The sequence below is a fragment of the Panthera onca genome, chromosome B3 (assembly GCF_046562875.1).
Source record: "Panthera onca isolate mPanOnc1 chromosome B3, mPanOnc1 haplotype 2, whole genome shotgun sequence".
Classification (NCBI taxonomy): Eukaryota; Metazoa; Chordata; class Mammalia; order Carnivora; family Felidae; genus Panthera; species Panthera onca.
The window spans coordinates 59,444,958-59,465,038 of NC_138344.1; the positions used below are offsets into that span (position 1 = coordinate 59,444,958).

The 20,081-nt window shown below is 38.3% G+C and overlaps 1 protein-coding gene across 4 annotated transcripts in view; it reads right to left on the reverse strand.

Annotated features, from left to right (window-relative positions):
• WDR76 (WD repeat domain 76) overlaps nucleotides 1-20,039 on the reverse strand; it is a 61,732-nt gene extending 41,693 nt beyond the window's left edge. Inside the window, exons 1-5 of one of the 4 annotated variants that reach the window (XM_060618715.3) lie at nucleotides 19,916-20,039; nucleotides 18,387-18,492; nucleotides 17,016-17,205; nucleotides 8,641-8,733; nucleotides 6,684-6,739 (exon numbers count right to left, since the gene is read on the reverse strand). In XM_060618715.3, coding sequence (XP_060474698.2) covers nucleotides 6,684-6,739; nucleotides 8,641-8,733; nucleotides 17,016-17,205; nucleotides 18,387-18,492; nucleotides 19,916-20,024 — 554 coding nt within the window. In that variant the 5' untranslated portion in view covers nucleotides 20,025-20,039. Of the gene's footprint in view, nucleotides 1-6,683; nucleotides 6,740-8,640; nucleotides 8,734-17,015; nucleotides 17,427-18,063; nucleotides 18,355-18,386; nucleotides 18,493-19,915 lie in introns of those variants that run through there. The other 3 variants (XM_060618713.3, XM_060618719.2, XM_060618718.3) reach the window with 3 other exon arrangements.
• Nucleotides 20,040-20,081: the final 42 nt, after the last annotated feature.

Sequence of the window (20,081 nt, forward strand, 5' to 3'; positions counted from 1 at the left end):
ACAGACAAATAGATCAATGGAACAGAACAGAAAACTCAGGGGTGCCTGGGTGGCTCAGTTGGTTGGGTGTCCAACTTCGGCTCAGGTCATGATCTCACGGTTTGTGAGTTCGAGTCCCGCACCAGGTTCTGTGCTGACAGCTCAGAGCCTGGAGCCTGCTTCGGATTCTGTGTCTCCCTGTCTCTCTGCCCCTCCCCTACTTGCACTCTGTGTGTCTCTCTATCTCTCTCATAGAAAATGAATAAAACATCAGGAAAAAAAAAAAAAGGAATAAAAAACCCAGAAATGGACAAACGTATGGCCAACTAATCTTTGACAAAGCAGGAAAGAATATCCAATGGAAAAAGACAGTCTCTTCAGCAAATCGTGTTGGGGAAACTGGACAGCGACAGGCAGAAGAATGAACCTGGACCACTTTCTTACACCATACACAAAAATAAACTCAAAATGGATAAAAGACCTAAACGTAAGGAAGCCATCAAAATCCTGGAGGAGAAAACAAACAACAACCTCTTTGGCCTTGGCTGCAACAACCTCTTACTTGACATGTCTCCAGAGGCAAGGGAAACAAAAGCAAAAATGAACTATTGGGACCTCATCAAGATAAAAAGCTTCTGCATAGCAAAGGAAACAATCAGCAAAACTAAAAGGCAACTGACAGAATGGGAGAATGACATATCAGATAAAGGGTTAGCATCCAAAATCTATAAAGAACCTATCAAACTCAACACCCAAAAAACAAATAATCCAGTGAAGAAATGGGCAAAAGACATGAATAGACATGTTTCCAAAGAAGACATCCAGAGGGCTAACAGATACATGAAAAGATGCTCAACATCACTCATCATCAGGGAAATACAAATCAACACCACAATGAGATACCACCTCACACCTGTCAGAATGGCTGAAATTAACAACTCAGGAACAACAGATGTTGACAAGGATGGGGAGAAAGGGGAACCCTTATGCACTGCTGGTGGGAATGCAAACTGGCACAGCCACTCTGGTAAAAAATATGGAGGTTCCTCAAAAAATTAAAAATAGAACTACCCTATGACCCAGCAATTGCACTACTAGGTATTTGTCCAAAGAATACAAAAATGCTGATTCAAAAGGGCACATGCACCCCAATGTTTACACACACAAAATACATACATAGATATGATGGGATATTACTCAGCAATCAAAAAGAATGAAATCTTACCATCTGCAACAATGTGGATGGAACTAGAGTATATTATGCTAAGCGAAATAAATCAGTCAAAGACAGGTATTATATGATTTCACTCATAAGTGGAATTTGAGAAACACAACAGATGAACATAGGGGAAGGGAAGCAAAAATAAGATAAAAACAGATATGAAGACAAACCATAATGGACTCTTAAACGCAGAGAACAAACTGAGGGTTACTGGTGGGGTGTTGGTGGGGGGATAGGCTAAATGGGCAATGGGCATTAAGGAGGGCACTTGATGTGAACACTGGGTGTTATATACATGTAAGTGATGAATTACTAAATTATATTCCTGAAATTATTACACTATATGTTAACTAACTTAGATTTAAATTTAAAAAATAAAATAAAATAAAAGTTAATGAATGGAGAAAAATATACCATGCTAACACAAATCAAAAGCAAGAGTGGCTACATTAATTTCAGACAGAGCAGACTCCAATTTTTTTTTGTTTTATGTTTATTTATTTTTGAGAGAGAGAGTGTGCACAGAGGTCAGAGGGAGAGGGAGAAAGAGGATCTGAAGGAGGCTCTGAGCTGTTAGCGCAGAGCCTGATGGAGGGCTCGAACACATGAACCACAAGATCATGACCTAAGCCCAAGTCAGGTGCTTAGCCATCTGAGCCACCCGGGTACCCTCAGACAGAGAAGACTTCAAAGCAAAGAAAGTTATAAAGGGATAAAGCAAAGAAAGTTATAAAGGGATAAAGAAGGGCATTACATAATGATAAAAGGGTCAAATCTCCAAGCTAACAAACATAATGTACCTAATAACAGAGTATCAAACTATGAAACAGAACTGCAAAAAGAAATAGGTAACTTGGGGCACCTGGGTGGCTCAGTCAGTTAATCTTCTGACTCTTGGTTTTGGCTCAGATCATGATCTCACAGTTTGTGAGATCAAGCCCTGCTCAGCCTCCATGCTCACAGCATGGAGTCTGCTTGGGATTCTCTCTCACCCTCTCTCTCTGCCCCTCCTTCACTTGCATGTGTGCATGCACACACTCTCTCTCTCTCTCTTTTTCAAAATAAATAAACTTAAAAAAAAAAAAAAACCAAATAGATAATTCTACTATGTTAGCTGTTGGCAACTTCAACACTCCCCTATCAGAAATGGAGAGATCTAGCAGGCAGCCAATCAGCAAGGGCATAGTTGAACTCAACACACCATCCATCACCTAGACATAATCAACATCTATAGACTAGTTCATTCAAAAACAGAATACACATTTTTCTCAAGCTCAGATGGAACATTCACCAAGGTAGACTACATTCTAGACCATAAGACACAGCTTAACAAATTTAATAGAAATCATTTTTTAAAAAAGAAGAAAAAAATCATACATTTGCTCTCAGAATATAATGTAATTAAACTAGAAATCAGTAAGAGAAGGATACTTGAAAAATCCCAAAATACATAGAGAGTAAACACACTTCTAAATAACACATAGGTCAAAGAAGAAATCTCAAGAGAGCATAAAAAACACTTTTTACTAAATGAAAATGAAAACACCATCTAACAAAATTTGTGGTATGCAGGGAAAGCAGTGCTTAGAGGGAAATTTATAACACTGAATGTACATATTAGGAAAGAAGGTCAAAAATTCAATAATCTAAGTTTCCAACTCAAGAAACTAGAAAAAGAGCAAATTAATCTAAAGTAAGCAAAAGAAAATAATAAAAGTTGAGCATATCAATAAAATTAAAAACAGGAAATCATCGGGGGAGGGGGAAGTATCAACAAAACCAAAGCCAGTTCTTTCAAAAGACCAATAAAATCAATAAGCCTCTAGCAAAGTTAACTAAGAAAAAAAGTTACCAATACCAGAAATGAAAGATGTATCTTACTACAGATCCTATGGACATTAAAAAGATAATGAAGAAATAATGTGAAAAATTCTTATGCCCACATATTTGATAACCTAGATGAAATGGAGAATTCTTTGAAAGACACAATTGCTAAACTCACAATCTGAATTAGAAATAGATAATCGAAATTATTAAAGAATTTAAATCAATAATAACCTTCCAAAGCAGAAAGCACAATGCGGACATGGGTTCACTGATGTATTCTACCAAACATTTAAGAAAGAAATTGTACCAATTCTCTACAATTTCTTTTAGAGGATAGATGGAGAGGGACACCTGGGTGGCACAGTCAGTTAAGTGTCTGATTCACAATCTAGGTTCAGGTCATGATCTCACAGTTCGTGAGTTCGAGACCCACACTGGGCTCTGTGCTGATGGAGTGGAGCCTGTTGGGTATTCTGTCTCTCCTTCTCTCTGCCCCTCCTCCCTTGTGTGCACTCTCTCGCTCAAAATAAATAAATAAAACTTAAAAAAAATAGAGGACAGAAGCAGAGAGAATTCTACCTATTTCATTCTGTGAGGCCAGCATTATCCTAATACCAAAACCAAGACAATATTATAAAACAAAAAATACAGACCAATATCCCTCATGAGCAGATGCAAAACCCACAAAAAAATTAGTGAATTGAAACCAACAATGCATAAAAAGTATTATGCACCACAACCAAATGGGATATATCTCAAGCATGCAAGACTAGTTCAACACTCAAAAATCAATTAACATAATCTAATTAAAATCATTCAATGCAATCCATCACATCAACAGGCTTTTTAAAAAAGCAAAATCACATGATCCTATCAACAAATGCAGAATATGCATTTGACTAAATATAACACTAAATATAACACATTTTTTAATTAACGATAAAAAAAGCTCAGTAGAAGGGAACTTTCTCGATAGAATATCTACAAAAAAACTACAGCTAATGTCATACTTAAATAGTGAGAAATGACAAGCTTTCCCACCAAGGTCAGGTACTGGCACAGATGTCCTCTTTTACCATTCCTTTTCAACACTATTTTATCCTTCCTTTTCAACACTATGCTGGAAGTTCTAGCTAATGCAGTAAGACAAGAAAAGGAAATAAATGGAATGCAGATTTGGAAGAGAAAAATAAAACCATATTTGTTCGAGAGTTTCAAAGTTGGGGGCACCTGGATGGCTCAGTCAATTAAGCCATTTCGGCTCAGGTCACCATCTCACCATTCATGGGTTTGAGCCCTGTGTCAGGCTGTGTGCTAATAGTGTGGAGCCTGCTTGGGATTCTCTCTTCCTCTCTCTCTCTCTGCCCCTCCCCTGCTCATGAATGCACGCACACTCCCTCTCTCTCTCTCAGAATAAATAAACTTTGAAGGTAAAATTCTATAGAAAAAAGGAGTTTCCAGGTTGGTGAACACATGGATGTGCTGGGAGAGTACCACACTCTGAGAGGACATGGAAGCTTCCTGCCATTTCCCCATGCCTTGCCCTATGCAGCATTTCCTTTAGCTGTCCTAAGTTATATCCTTTTATAATAAACTAATAATCTATTAAGTAAAAAAAAAAAAAAAAAAAAAAAAAAAAAAATTACTATTTGCTACATGATAGTCTATGTGGAAAATTCTAAAAAATGAACAAAAAAACTCCTGGAACTTCATAAGTGATTATAGCAAGGTGGTAGGATACAAGGTTAATATATGAAAGTTAATTTCTTTCCTATATACCACCAATAAACAAATGAAATTTGAAGTTAAAAATAGAATATCATTTACATAAGTACCCATACAATGAAATACTTAGGTTTAAATCTAATAAAATAAATCAATCAAACAAAAATATTTCCAAGATCTATATGAAGTACACTACAAAACTCTCATGAACAAAATCAAAGAACTAAATTATTTTTGTATGTTAAGTAGGCTCCACACCCAATATAGGGCTCAAACTCACAACCCTGAGATCAACAGTCATATGCTCTATCAACTGAGCCAGCCAGACACCTCTCAAAGAACTAAATAAATGGAGAGATATCCCATGAAAGACTCAATATTGTCAAAATGCCAGTTCTTTCCAACTTAATGTATAAATTCAATGCAATCTCAATCAAAATCCCAGCAAGTTGGGGTGCCTGAGTGGCTCAGTCAGTAAGTGTCTGACTCTTGATTTCGGTTCAGGTTGTGATCTCATGGTTCGAGGGTCAGAGCCCTAGTCAGGCTCTGTGCTGACAGCACGAAGCCTGCTTGGATTCTTTCTCTCTCCTCTCTCTGCCCCTACCCTCACCCCCCCTCCAAAATAAATTAAAAAAAATTTTTTTAATCCCAGAATGTCGGGGCGCCTGGGTAGGTCAGTCGGTTAAGCATCCAACTTCAGCTCAGGGTCATGATCTCACGGTTTGTGGGTTCATGCCCCGCGTTGGGCTCTGTGCTGACAGCTCAGAGCTTGGAGCCTGCTTCTGATTCTGTGTTTCCCTCTCTCTATGGCCCTCCCCCACTCATGCTCTGTCTCTCTCTGTCTCAAAAATAAAAATAAACATTAAAAAAAATTTTTAAAGGCAGTATGGTACTGACGAAGAATATACGAATCAATGGAACAGAATAGGGAGTCAACTGATCTTACACAAAGGAGCAAAGGCAAGATAATGGAGCAAAAATAGTCTTTTCAACAAATGGTGCTAGAACGAATGGACAACCAAATGCAAAACAATGAATCTAGACACAACCTTTACACCCTTCACACAATTAACTCAAAATGGATTACAAATCTAATGTAAAACACAGAACTATAAAACTTGTAGAAGACAACAGGAGAAAACCTAGGTGACCCTGGGAATGGGAATGGTTTTTTAGATATAACACCAAAGACACAATCCATGGAAGAAAAAATTATAAAGTAAACTTCATTAAAATTAAAAACTTCCACTCTGCAAAAGACATCATCAAGAGAATGAGAAGACAAGCCAGAGAAAATATCTGCAAAAGACACTTCTGATAAAGGACTGTTATCCAAAATATGCAAAGAACTCTCAAATTCATCAATAAAAACAAACAACTCTATTAAAAATGGGCCAAAGAGGGCGCCTGGGTGGCTCAGTCAGTTGGGCGTCTGACTTCGGCTCAGGTCATGATCTCACAGTCTGTGAGTTCAAGCCCCACAGGGGGGCCCTGTGCTGACAGCTCAGAGCATGGAGCCTGCTTCGGATTCTGTGTCTCCCTCGCTCTCTGCTCCTCCCCCACTCATGCTCTGTCTCTCTCACTCTCAAAAATGAATAAATGTTAAAAAAAAAAAAAGGGGGGGGTGCCAAAGATCATAAAATACAGCTCACCAAAGTAATATATAGATAGCAAGAAGCATATGAAAAGATGCTCTACAACATGTCATCAGGGAAAAACAAATTAAAACAACGAGATACCAATACACACCTATTAGAATAGCCAAAATCCAGAACACTGACACTACCAAATGCTTGTGAAGATGTGGAACAACAGTTTTAAGATTATAGTTTCTGATCTATTACTTATTTTACTATGGTAACTGTTTTTTCAAATTATAAATAACTCAACAATACATCAGGGTGTAGGCATTATAAACCAAATCTTTTACCTTTTGGATTCAGGAGGCTGTCTCTTTTTTATCATTTCACGGAGCCTTGCAGCTGACTGCAAAATACACAAAACACACATATAAAGATACTACCTTATAAATTATTAAGTATGCTGCTTTATTGACACTAAAGTAAGATCTATACAGGAAATAAAGTTCCTCAAGATAGGATACCTGCTCTTGGTAAGACAGGAGACAAATATACTATTAATAATAAAGGCAAGTAAATAATACTGTCTAAAGTACTGACATTCTGATACCTGAGACCAAGTTGCTAATGAGTTTACATGATTAAACATTAAACATTTCACCAAATATACTACTGTAAATTAAAAGGTTTAACTTCTACTATAGGCAATCCTATTTTGATATTTTCCAGAAAAGTGATGTTATGCTTCTATAAATTAAAACATAATTTCTGTTTACTAAAGTCAAAATCAGAGATACTGTGTCTAAGTTTCTGATTAATTTTCAACTTTTAATGACTAAACAATTTAGTCCCTTATTTAAGTCACCCTCCCTTCCCTCAAGTTACAAACACATACCAAATGTTTGGGAATGTGTAGTGAGAGAATTCAAATAATAATTTAATAAAGCTAACAGCTTGCTATCTTTTGGAGGAAAATGTCATAGGCCCTCCTAAAGACCCTTCTAAAGAGCTACCCTCGGGGCACCTGGGTGGCTCAGTGGGTTAAGCATCCACTTCGGCTCAGATCATGATCTCCTGGTTCAGATCATGATCTCATGGTTTGTGGGTTTGAGCTCCACATTGGGCTCTGCACTGATAGCTCAGAGCCTATAGCCTGCTTCAGATTCTGTGTCTCCCTCTCTCTCTGCCCCTCCCCGCTCACACTCTGTCTCTGTGTCTCAATAAATAAATGTTAAAAAAAATTTTTTTTACTAAAAAATAATAATAATAAAGAGCTATTCTCTCATACACCAAAGTTTTACCCCCAGTGTGAAGACATAATGTAAATTATACCTTTAGTCATGATGATTATAAAACATTAGCATATTATCTTGACCATTTATCCTTAAAGCTCACAGTATACTGGGGCACCTGGGAGGCTCAGTTGGTCAAGCGCCTGGCTCTTGATTTCAGCTCAGGTCATGATGGCACCATTCATGGGATCAAGCCCCATGTTGGGCTCTGTGGGATTCCCTCTCTCACCTCTCTCTCTGCCCCTCACCTACTTGCGCCTCTTTCTCAAAATAAATAAATAAATAAATAAATAAATAAATAAATAAATAAATAAAACTTAAAAAACTCACTATACAAAGCATATTTCCACCTATTCTTAAAGCTAAAGATTTAAAAAAATAAAAATAAAAAGCTTGTCCTTTCACTCCCATACCACACATCCCTCAATTTATTCCTCCTACATCTCCCTTATCCTTTAGGTAAAGCAATCACTCAGAACATACCCTATTCCTCTGAATCCAAGACAACCACTCATAAGACACCATTATTTTATGTACCAACAACAGTGGGGCAGGGGAGAGAGCTGCCAGTAATAGTTTCCAGATGCCAATTTCAAAAACATTAAAATTTTTTTAAAAAGTCTTAAAATGAATAAAATATGGTAACCACTTCCTATTAAGTGCAAAACTTGCTCCTAATTTTACCCTCCCTTATCTGACACTATGAAACCTGATACTACCAGTATTTTATTGACCTACTGGCAAGAATGGCATCTTGCTTTTAATTAGAAATTCCAAGAGGGCCTGGGTGGCTCAGTCGGTTAAGCATCTTAGGTCATGATCTCCCAGTTCGTGAGTTTGAGCCTTGCATCGGGCTCTGTGCTGACAGCTTGGAGCCTGGAGCCTGCTTGAGATTCTGTGTCTCCCTCTTTCTCTGCCCCTCCCCTCCTCACACTCTGTCTCTCTCTTTCAAAAATAAAATAAAACATTAAAAAATTTTTAAATAAAAAAAAAAAAAAAGAAATTCCACACAAACCGCAGACAACTGAAGAGAAGCAAAAAAGTTTGCATTTTCTGATATGTTCTTCAGTCTCTTCCTTTCATATGGTGACAATCCTGAAAATTCATCCTATGAAATTACACCAAAAAAATTCTGTTACTTTGCATGATCCATAGCAAAAGCACCTCACAAAACAAGGTGTTGAATTCTCAAATGTATACTTTCCTTCAAATTGTACCTGTTCTATTCATTTCATGCTATCGTACCAAATGGCACATAATCTTTGCTGCATTGGACACTGAGTGTAAGAGTTTGAATTTGGGATAATCACAAGATATCTGTATGGCTTCTCGATTAGATAACAAGTGATATATCAGAAGTCAAGTAGTGTAACTTAATAGCAAATTATTTCTTACTGGGCATTAATTGTACTATTACTCAAAGTTAACTTTTTATTAAACAAAACAAGAAAACAGTAAGAGAACATTTTAAATTCACTGAAAGGGTTAAGAAAATTTAGAAAAAAAGAACAATAACAAATGAGATAAACACATGGGAAGAAAAGACAATAAAAAAATCAAGCTTGCAGGTCTGATATCCAACTAATAGTTATAGAGGTAAAAAAGACGAGCAGAAAAAATGGAAGAGAAAATTATTAGAGATATAAGAAAGTTTCTCAAAACTAAAGACATGTTTCCAGATTAAAAGGGCCCAATGAGTATGCAGCACAACAAATGAAAAAAGATCAAAGTCTATACACATTATCACAAAATTTCTTAACACTTGAGATAAGTGAGATTTTAAAAAGTTTGAAAAAAAATCACAAGAATCAGAATGACACTAACGTCCCAATATCGAGGGGAACTGGAAGACAATAGAAAAGTGTGTTTAAAATTTTAAGGAAAAATTATTTTCAACTTACAATTCTAAATCCAGTTAATGCATCAAATGTACAGCATGAAGATTTTTCAGACATGTAAACTACCTCTCATACACCTTTTCTCAGGAAGCTACTATAAGCAGCATTTCACCAAAATGGAAGAATACTCTAAAAAAAGAAAGACCCAAGACAGAATCCAGGATGCAGAACTTCCAGTAGAGAAGAGATAAAAGAAATTCAAAGGAAAATGGTAAAAAGAAAGGCTAAAAAAGGTTTAAGCTGTCCAGAATGAAGTAGAAAGACGAAGGGCCCCAGGAAATGTTTCATGAAAAAAATATATATACATATGAAGCCATTAGAATTCCTTCCTACAACTCTGATAGAGCTTGGGCTGTACCTAATAAGGAGATGAGAAGGGAAAGGAGTGGGTAGGCACATGTGCATAAGGCATAGTGTGAATGAAACAAGTCTTCATCTTCCATGTTAAGTCAATGGATAACATGGAGGGAATAAAAACTAAAACGGCTGAAAGTGCAATTTGGCTATTGGGCAGCAACAATCACAGAGAAGTATGTGGCAGAAAACTGCTGGGTGTTTTGGTTTGTTTCTGAGTATCTGTGTGTGTACATATGGAATTATCTTTGTGTGTGTGTGTATATATGTATACATGTATATATACATGTGTGGAATTATAAGACTTAAATGTGGATGTACATGTATTACTTGGACCAAAATAAAAAATTTTCCTCATACACACAAAATAACAATGACAGCGAAGGTAAAAGGTTATGTTGTCATTGCCTTTACAAGTGCTTTCAGAGAAAAACATCACCATCATCATCATCAAAGGCTTTCTAAGATTCTATTTCAAAATGCTACACACTGAAATCAAAGGAGCGCATTTAAATGATTCTACTTACCACAGAAGAAAATTTACTAAGACAAATGATCAGTTTTCTTAAGTGATATGTGTAATTCAAACTATTCTTACCCATTACCCACCTCTCAAAAACTTATAACATGTAAGAGGAAGACCAATCAAAAAACATCAGGAAAGGGGGCACTCGAAGTAAACATAGGAAAAAGAAGTTAAAAAAAAAAAAAAAAAAACTCCACTATCTTCAGACACTTAAGATGTTACTGCATCCTGGGGCACCGGGGTGCCTCAATTGGTTAAGCATCCAACTCTTGGTTTAAGCTCAAGTCATGATCTCACGGTTCGTGGGCTCGGGCCCCAGACTGGGCTCTGCAATGACAGTGCCAGAGTCTGCTTGAGATTTTCTCTCTCTCTCTGCCCCTCCCTGCTCACTCGCTCTCTCTCAAAATAAACATTAAAAAAAAAAAGTTATTGCATCCATAAAACAAGGGATGCCATGTTTAAAAAATAAAAGAAGTGGGGTGCCTAGGTGGCTCAGTCAGTTAAGTGTCCAACTTTGGCTCAGGTCATGATTTCATGGTTCATGAGTTAGAGCCCCACATCGGGCTCCATGTTGGCAGTACTGGGCCTGCTTGGGATTCTCACTCTCTCCTCTCACTCTGCCCCTCCCCCACTCACGTGCACTCCCTCTCTCTTTCAAAATAAACTTAAAAAAAAAATCAGGGGTGCCTGAGTGGCTCAGTCAATCAAGTGACCAACTCTTTGTTTCAGTTCAGGTCACAACCTCACGGTTCGTGAGTTCAAGCCCCACTTTGGGCTCCAAGCTGGCAGTGCAGGGCCCACTTTGGATTCTCTCTCTCTCCTTCTCTCTCTGCCCCTCCCCTACTCATATTCTCTCTTTCTCATAATAAATAAACTTTAAAAAATTATTTTAAAAAATAATCAAAGAAATAACTTGGATTAAAAGCTTGTGGCACCTACTTGCCTCACTTAGTTAAGCGTCTGACTTCAGTTCAGATCATGGTCTCTCAGTTCCTGAGTTCAAACCCCACATTGGGCTCCACACTAGCAGTGCAGAGCCTGCTTGTGATTCTCTCTCCCCTCTTTCTGCCCCTCCTCTGCTCATGCTTTCTCTCACTCTCAAAATAAATAAACTTAAAAAAAAATGCTTGATGCCAAAAATTCAAACAATGTATGAACCTATTTATGTACTGTTCTCAAAATGACAAAACTGTAGATATGAAGAACAAATTAGCAGTTGTCAGGGGCAAAGGAGGATGAAAGGGAGAGCTATAGGTATAACTATAAAGAAATAGCCTGGTGGGGCGCCTGGGTGGCTCAGTCAGTTGAGTGCCCGACTTTAGCTCAGGTCATGGTCTCACGGTTTGTGAATTCGAGCCCCGCATCAGGCTCTGTGCTGACAGCTCAGAGCCTGGAGCCTGCTTCGGATTCTGTGCCTCCTCTCTCTGCCCCTCGCCCACATGTGCTCTGTCTCTCAAAAATAAATAAATGTAAAAAAATTAAAAAAAAAAAAAAAAGCCTGGAAACAAAAAAGACAAATAGCCTGGGGCAGCTGGCTTGCTCAGTTGGTAGAACAAGCAACTCTTGATCTCAGGGTCATGAGTTCAAGCCCTACATTGGGCCTGGACCCTACTTAAAATAAATAAATAATTTTAAAAATTAGCCTAATGGAGATTTTTGTGGAGATGGAATAGTTCTATATCTTGATTATGGTGATAGTTGTATTAACAATATGTGATAAAATGATACAGAACTGGGCGCCTGGGTGGCGCAGTCGGTTAAGCGTCCGACTTCAGCCAGGTCGCGATCTCGCGGTCCGTGAGTTCGAGCCCCGCGTCGGGCTCTGGGCTGATGGCTCAGAGCCTGGAGCCTGCTTCTGATTCTGTGTCTCCCTCTCTCTCTGACCCTCCCCCGTTCATGCTCTGTCTCTCTCTGTCCCAAAAATAAATAAAAAACGTTGAAAAAAAATTTAAAAAAAAAAAAAAAAAAAAAATGATACAGAACTATACACACACCTTGTACCAATGTGAATTTCCTAGTTTTGATATTGTGATATAGTTATATAAGATGTACACATTGGGAAAAACTGGGTGAAGTGTACATGATACCTCTCCATACTATTTCTGCAAATTGCTATGAATCTATAATCACTTGGAGATAAAAGTTTCTTGAAAATAGATGTTTCTCACAGCTAACATCATACTTAATGGTGAAAGACTGAAAGCTTTTCCCCTAAAGCTCAGGATTAAGAAAATATGTCTGCTCTTGCTACTTCTATTCAACACCGTACTGGAAATTCTAGGACAAATAGGACAGGACAATTGGGAAAAATAATAATAAAGACATCCAGATTGAAAAGGAAAAAATAAAGCCATCTTTATTGCCAAAATATGACCTTATATATAGAAAATACTTTAAGAATTCATACAAGGGGTGCCTGGGTGGCTCAGTCGGTTAACCATCAGACTTCAGCTCAGGTCATGATCTCACAGCTCGTGAGTTCAAGCCCTGTGTCAAGCTCTCTGCTCTCATCACAGAGCCCACTTTGGATCCTCTATCTCCCTGTCTCGCTGCCCCTCCCTCCCTCTCTCTCTTTTTTCTCTATCTCTCAAAATAAAGAAATATTTAAAAAATTAATTTTTAGGGGCACCTGGGTGGTTCAGTCAGTTAAGCATCCAACTTCAGCTCAGGTCATTGTCTCATGGTTCATGAATTCGAGCCCCACATCAGGTTCTGTGCTGACAGCTCAGAGCCTGGAGCCTGCTTTAGATTCTGTCTCTCTCTCTGACCCTGACCCGCTCCTGCTCTGTCTCTGTCTCTTAAAAATAATAAGTGTTAGGGGCGCCTAGGTGGCGCAGTCGGTTAAGCGTCCAACTTCAGCCAGGTCACGATCTCGCGGTCCGTGAGTTCAAGCCCCGCGTCAGGCTCTGGGCTGATGGCTCGGAGCCTGGAGCCTGTTTCCGATTCTGTGTCTCCCTCTCTCTCTCTGCCACTCCCCCGTTCATGCTCTGTCTCTCTCTGTCCCAAAAATAAATAAAAACGTTGAAAAAAAAATTAAAAAAAAAAAAATAAGTGTTAAAAAAAATTAATTTTTAGGAAAGACTGAACCCTAAAAACATTATGCTCAAAGAATCCAGACACAAGAAGCCATGTACTATATGATTCCATTTACATGAAATGTCCAGAATAAGCAAATATATAGACAAAGAAAGTAGATTAGCTGTTTCCAGGGCTGGGTTAGGGAGGTGGGGAAGTTGGTAGTCACTGTTAATTGGCAGGGGTTTCTTTTCATAGTGAAAAAAATATTCTGAAACTAGACAGTGGTAATGATTGTACAGTACTGTATATATACTAAAAACCACTGAACTGTATACTTTTAAATAGTTAATTTTATGTTATGTAAAATTTATTTCAATAAAAATATATGCTTGATGATAGAAACCAGATACATGCATAGTCTCACACCATCTCCCTCCAAATATTTAATAATTACGAAGGGAAAAATATTGTTTCCATTAGAGAATCCTGACAGATACCACCTTAGCCTAATGATCAAGGTCAACATCATTGATAAAATATATCAACATCACAGACACCCTAATATGATGCACTGAAGAGGGCACATTCACTTCTGTGGTATCCTTCCCCAAAAATGCAAAGCCTTAATATAATCTTGAGAAAATAGACAAATTCAAATTGAGGAACATTACATAAAATAACTATTCAGTACTCTTTAAAGGTGCCAAAGGTTATGGGGTGCCTGGGTGGCTCAGTCGGTTAAGTATCTGACTTCAGCTCAGGTCATGATCTCAAGGTTCACGAGTCTGAGCCCTGCATCAGGCTCTGTGATGACAGCTCAGCACCTAGAGCCCACCTCAGATTCTGTGTCTCCCTCTCTCGCTGCCTCTCCCCCCCCACCCCCGCTCATATTCATTCTCTCTCAAAAATAAATAAAAATCATTTAAAAAAAAGTGCCAAGGTTATGAAAGACTAAGGAACTGTCACAGACTAGAGGAGACTACAGAAACACGGCTATTAAATGCATTGTGCCATCCTAAACTGGATACTGGAACAGAAGAAGGATATTAGGGAAAAAAACAGTGAAATCCTAATCAAGTCTATACTTTAGTTAATATTATTCTACCAAGGTTGATTTCTTTGTTTGATAAGTGTTCTATGGTTATGTATGGTATTAACACAATAGGAAGCTATGTGAAAGACACATATATCAGAATTCTCTGTATTATTTTTGCAACTCTTCTGTAAGCCCAAAATGTTTTCAAAACTTAAAATAAAGCTAACTGTTAAGAAATTCTCTATCAAGTTAAAACATTTAATAAAAGTGCTGAGAGATAAAATTTTCCAAGTTTCCCAGAAAACAGAATAAAATTCTAGACTTATAGGCTAATACACTTGTCTGTGCTGTGAAAAAAGCCTCCCCTCATTTGGAGAAGAAATAAGCTTGTAAATAAAATATTGTTTCTCAAGCATGGTACCACAAAACCTAGTCATTTTAACTCCAAAAAGATAACTAATGAAAAGGAAGAGAAAAGAATGAAATGTCCTATAAAAATGTTAGGTCTTTCAGTTTGTCCGAAGAAAATGTATGCTGGGCATTTATAACTCTACTTGACTAGCTTCAGTACTTACTTAGAAATGTTCTAATTTCTGACTCTATATCCTTAAATCAAATTAAAATCTCGATAGATGAATGGATAAAGATCGGGGGGCGGGGGGGTACCTGGCTGGCTTAGCCAGCAGAACATGGCACTCTTGATCTCAGGGTTATAAATTCGAGCTCTACAATGGGTGAGATTACTTAAAAAATCTTTAAATCTTATTAAAAAAAAAAAAAAGGAAAAGAAGATGTGGTATATACATGAAATGGAATATTATTCAGTCATAAAAAAGAATGAAATCATGGGGCACCTGGGTGGCCCAGTCAGTTAAGTGTCCGACCTCAGCTCAGGTCATGATCTCACAGTCTGTGAGTTCTAGCCCCATGTTGGGCTCTGTGCTGACAGCTCACAGCCTGGAGCCTGCTTCAGATTCTGGGACTCCTCTCTCTGCCCCTCCGCCTCTCACCCTCTGTCTCTCTCTCTCTCTCTCTCTCAAAAATAAATAAACATTAAAAAAAAATTTTTTTTAAAAAGAATGAAATCTTGCCATTTGCAGTAACATGGATGGAGCTAGTGAGTATAATGCTAAGTGAAATCAGAGAAAGACACATACCATATGATTTCACTCACATGCAGAATTTAAAAAACAAAACAAATAAGCACAGAAAAAAAAGAGAGACAGATAAACCAAACAACAGATTCTTAACTATAAAGAACAGATGGTTGCTAGAGGAGAGGTGGGTAGTGGGATGGGTGAAATAAGTGAAGGGGATTAAGAGTACACTTATGATGAGCACTGAGTAGTATACAGAATTGTTGAATCACTATATTGTACACCTGAAACTAATATAACATTGTATGGTAACTATATTGGAATTAAAATTTAAAAAAAAAAAACTTTAAAATAAATTAAAAAATAAAAATCTACTTTAGCCTCATATACTGAGAATCTTATAGTCAAAGAGGCCAAAGAAATAATCTAATCCATTGGTTCTCAAAATGCCAGTCTGAACCAATAGCACCACCATCTCTAGGAAACCGTGTTAGACATGCCAATTCCTTACCCCACTCCAAAACTTCTGAATCAGAAACTCTAGTGATGGAGCCCTGCAATGGAGTTTTAACAACTCTCCAGGCAATTCTGATATAGGCTAAAGGTTGAGAATCTCGGGCCTTATTGAATTCCCTCACTTAGAGGCAATTTGCTTACAATCACAAGGTTTCTTAGAAGCACCCACGTCTAAAACTTAAGCTTTCAATCCCCAATCCAATGCACTAGTGACTTAACCCATGCGTTCCCATCAATGTCCTAGTTCTTATCTCTGAGACAACAAAGCATAAGTTGAATCCTTTTTCAAAAGAACACCACCACAATTATCCTATCTTTCTCTACCATCACTTTCTATTCCATCAACTTTTTGACATGTGGTATGGTTTCATCTTGTCTTGCACAAAATATGTCACTTTAAATGAAGTACAACACTCCTGATAGGTAATAGAAGCCCCAAAATTAGATGCCTAATTTCTTAAACTGATTCAAACTATTATTTTAAATAGAACTAATAAGTTTTTTTTTCCATGTATCTTCTCTACTCCATCATTTTTCCCTTTGCTGTATTTAGAGGAAATATTCAGCTATATTCATCAATTAATGATAATTTTCCTGCCCTGATATCAAGGGTCACTCAAACGCCATACGTCCCACAGGCCAAGTTCTTCTGGCACATTGTGTGTAAATATGTAAAGATGAGCAAGACACCATAAAGCATGAGTAAACCCAAAAATATTTACAATAAAGTGAGAGGAAGAAAAAGGGAAACAGAATGAAAATTAAGTCAATCCTCTCCTGGACAAATCAAAACCAAGAGCAAAATTAACCAAGGAAGTTATCTGTTAAGCATTTAAAAAATAAAATTTCAATTAAATATACATAGACCCTGGACTGTGTAAGCTTATCAGAACTTCAAACTGTAAAATAAGAAAAACTTGAATAAGCTAGTAATTAAATTCTTACCAGGCCTAGTGTGGTATCTTCATCACTGTCTAGATTCTGAATGCTTTCCATATCAACACTGGGAATCACTGTATCTGAAGTGCTCTTGTGTTGTCGCTTGTTACTTTCAGTACAAACATCTAAGGATGATTTTTGCAAGGTGGATTCTGTCTTGGAGGATGTGGCTTCCATCTTTGGAGTTAAAATCCTCCTGCAAGTTTTCCTTATTTCAGTCTTCTTACATTTCTTACATACAAATTCATTGTTAGAATTCTTATTCAATAGGGATTTGGGGTGCTTAAATTGGTCTGACTTATAATTACTGAGTGAAAACGGGACAAGATACACCTTAGGTGTTTTTCCTAAAACTGTAGTCTGTACTGGTCTCAGAGATACACAAGTGATGTTTTGGTTTTCTTTATATTCATTCACCTATTTGGGTCAATAAAAGAAAGCAGAGCATTAAAACCCCAGATTCTATGCCTCCTCTTACAGATCTGTGTAAAATAAATCTAATTCTTAATTCCTGATGAAAATATAAATCCAAACTGTTAGCTTGTAAGGAAACTTTTTTCCCCACCATAATCTAAATACCCAATTCATAGCCTGAATTTAATTATTATACTGGGCGCATTTCTTACCCATGAGTCTGCAAACATATAACAATATAATGACTACATTTATAACTGAGGAGACTATGGCAACTATCAGTTTCCGAGTAACTGGAATTTCCAGAGTGAGAAGCCGGCATTAACTGCTTCAAAAGCAAGTGCGGGGTCCCTGATCCCACTCTGCCCCTATTTTGGGGGTTATTGGTAAAAACCTTCCTCAACACTGAAGGTCTAGTTTCCATAGAGGAAAATCAGGGCAGGTATCCTCAATTATCTTTTGAAGCAACACCCCCGAAAAACCCATTAGTTGAGAGATGCCCCAAGGAGCAATTTTGAAAATAGTTCTGGAGTGCGAAGGTGGAAGGTGCCAAATCCTCGTGTCCTCCCAGGCCTGTGCCCGGCAATCCCTCGCGAACACTGAGGCAGGAGTACAGCCGAGAACAACAGACGTTTCTCACCTTCACCTGGAGTCGCTGTCTGGAGCCCGCCTTTTCTTCGCTGGCTGAGCGCGACCCCATCTTTTCGCGGCTTAGCAGCGGGCGTCTTCCCGCCAAGATCTCGGCGGGAGGGGCGGGGAGGGGGTAGAGGAGGAGCAGCGGGGCGGGGACGGGAGCGGGGGCGGGCCCTGGCGGGCGGCGCAGATCGGCTCTGACGCCAGCTGGCCGATGGAGGGGCCTCGGCATACGGGCATTACGGTGATCTCTATACATGTCAAGCTCACCAGCCTCAATCAAAACTCAAATTCTTTAGGGATGCGATTGGACCGAATCCACATTTTTACCTTTGATCCCGGGATTTTTGATGCTGCTGATGCCAGTATCTCGCTTTGAAAAACAATGGCGCTTTTGCGCCACCTTGGAAAAACCACCTTGCCTGGCAATGGGAGCCTGGAAAAGATTCAGACGCACTTATGGATAGAGAGCAGAGAAAATCGAAATCAACATGCACCCTTTACCTGGGCTCCCTGGTTCTTTATAACCCCAACACGAGAAAATTATGCCATATGGCTACCATACTATCTTCTTCCTAGGAAGGGAAGTATTTTGATTTTTTTCAAGAGTTGATAAACTGATTTAAATTTTACTTGATCATATGCCCACCAATTAACTAAGATCCATCCTAATAATGACCGTATAAAGCCCAAAGGCTTGGGAAAGGTTGTGAAATCATTTTTTTTGTATCACAAAGTAACATAAATAAGATTTTAGTGCCCTGTTATTTTTAGTTACAGCCATATTAAACCCCCCCCCTCCCCGGGTTGCCATGAGTCAAAACAATTGGTTTCCCCATCAGATTTACTCTGTCTGGACAGCACGGTTTTGGAGCTGTTAAATTCAAAATATAAATTTCTATGTACTCTATTTTTAAGATCCTTATCTAGACCAAAATTACTTCCCTGGTTGGTTACCTGGGCCCTCCATTGTTCCTGGCTCCAGATTTGCCCAATTTTATTTACTCTCCCAGCCTAGACCCAATAACACAGGTGAAATAATTTGAGAACTAATCCTATTAACATTAACTTTAGGGCCTTCCATGATGTAGTTCCTGCCAAACTTTCACCACTGCTTAACTCAAAACCTACTAATAAACTTTTCATAGTTTATACTTTCATAGTTTCCTTAGTAATAAAAATTATTCAAACTTTTCATAGTGTTTGATATGTACCAAAATATCTCTGAATTTCAAGACTGTACATGCTGTGCCATCTCTCCCTACCACAGCATTTATAAAATCCTTTCTATGGTGAAATGTATTCTGACTTACAATCACCCAATATTTTTTACAAACCCAGCTAGTAAATTACTATTTGTTACGATTCTGTATGCACTGTAAGAATTCCCTAACAAAATTTAAACCTTTAGACAATGCTCCATACTCCTTAGGGAGCTAAGCACGGTAAACACATCAAGTACTTTATAATTACTTATGGACTTAAATACACTGTCTAGCCAGGAATGTTTTAATGGGCGGTCTTGAGAAATTGAAAAAAACTGTTAAGCCTGAAAGTACACTGTTCTGACCTCAGACGTCGCTCCAGGCCCCTTGGGGGATTTTTTTTTTAATGGCAATGGCCTAAATCACCACCACCTGCCCTCGCGCGACCAAAAAATTTCCCACCACAACTCACTCGGCTTCATCGACTGAGCTAATCAGGTGCTATTAGCAGGGCTTCTATTCTCCTTAAACTCCAATTCTGAATTGTCAACAATATGGACAAACTGCCCTTCACTATCTGCTCAACTTCTTATTAATCACTATCCCATTTTCCTCAGCTTCAAACCAACTTAAGAGGGACCCCTTAATTCGGACCTTCCTCGCCACAGGAGCTTAACAGCAAATCCCAATGGGAAGCAATTTCCCGCCAGAAGTTCCGTCCAAACACTGCGAGACTGAGGAAGCTAGAGAAGCCTGTGAACATGCGCAATAACAGACTCGGCCTTCTAGTGGGAGACGCCCACAATCCCACAATCCTCTA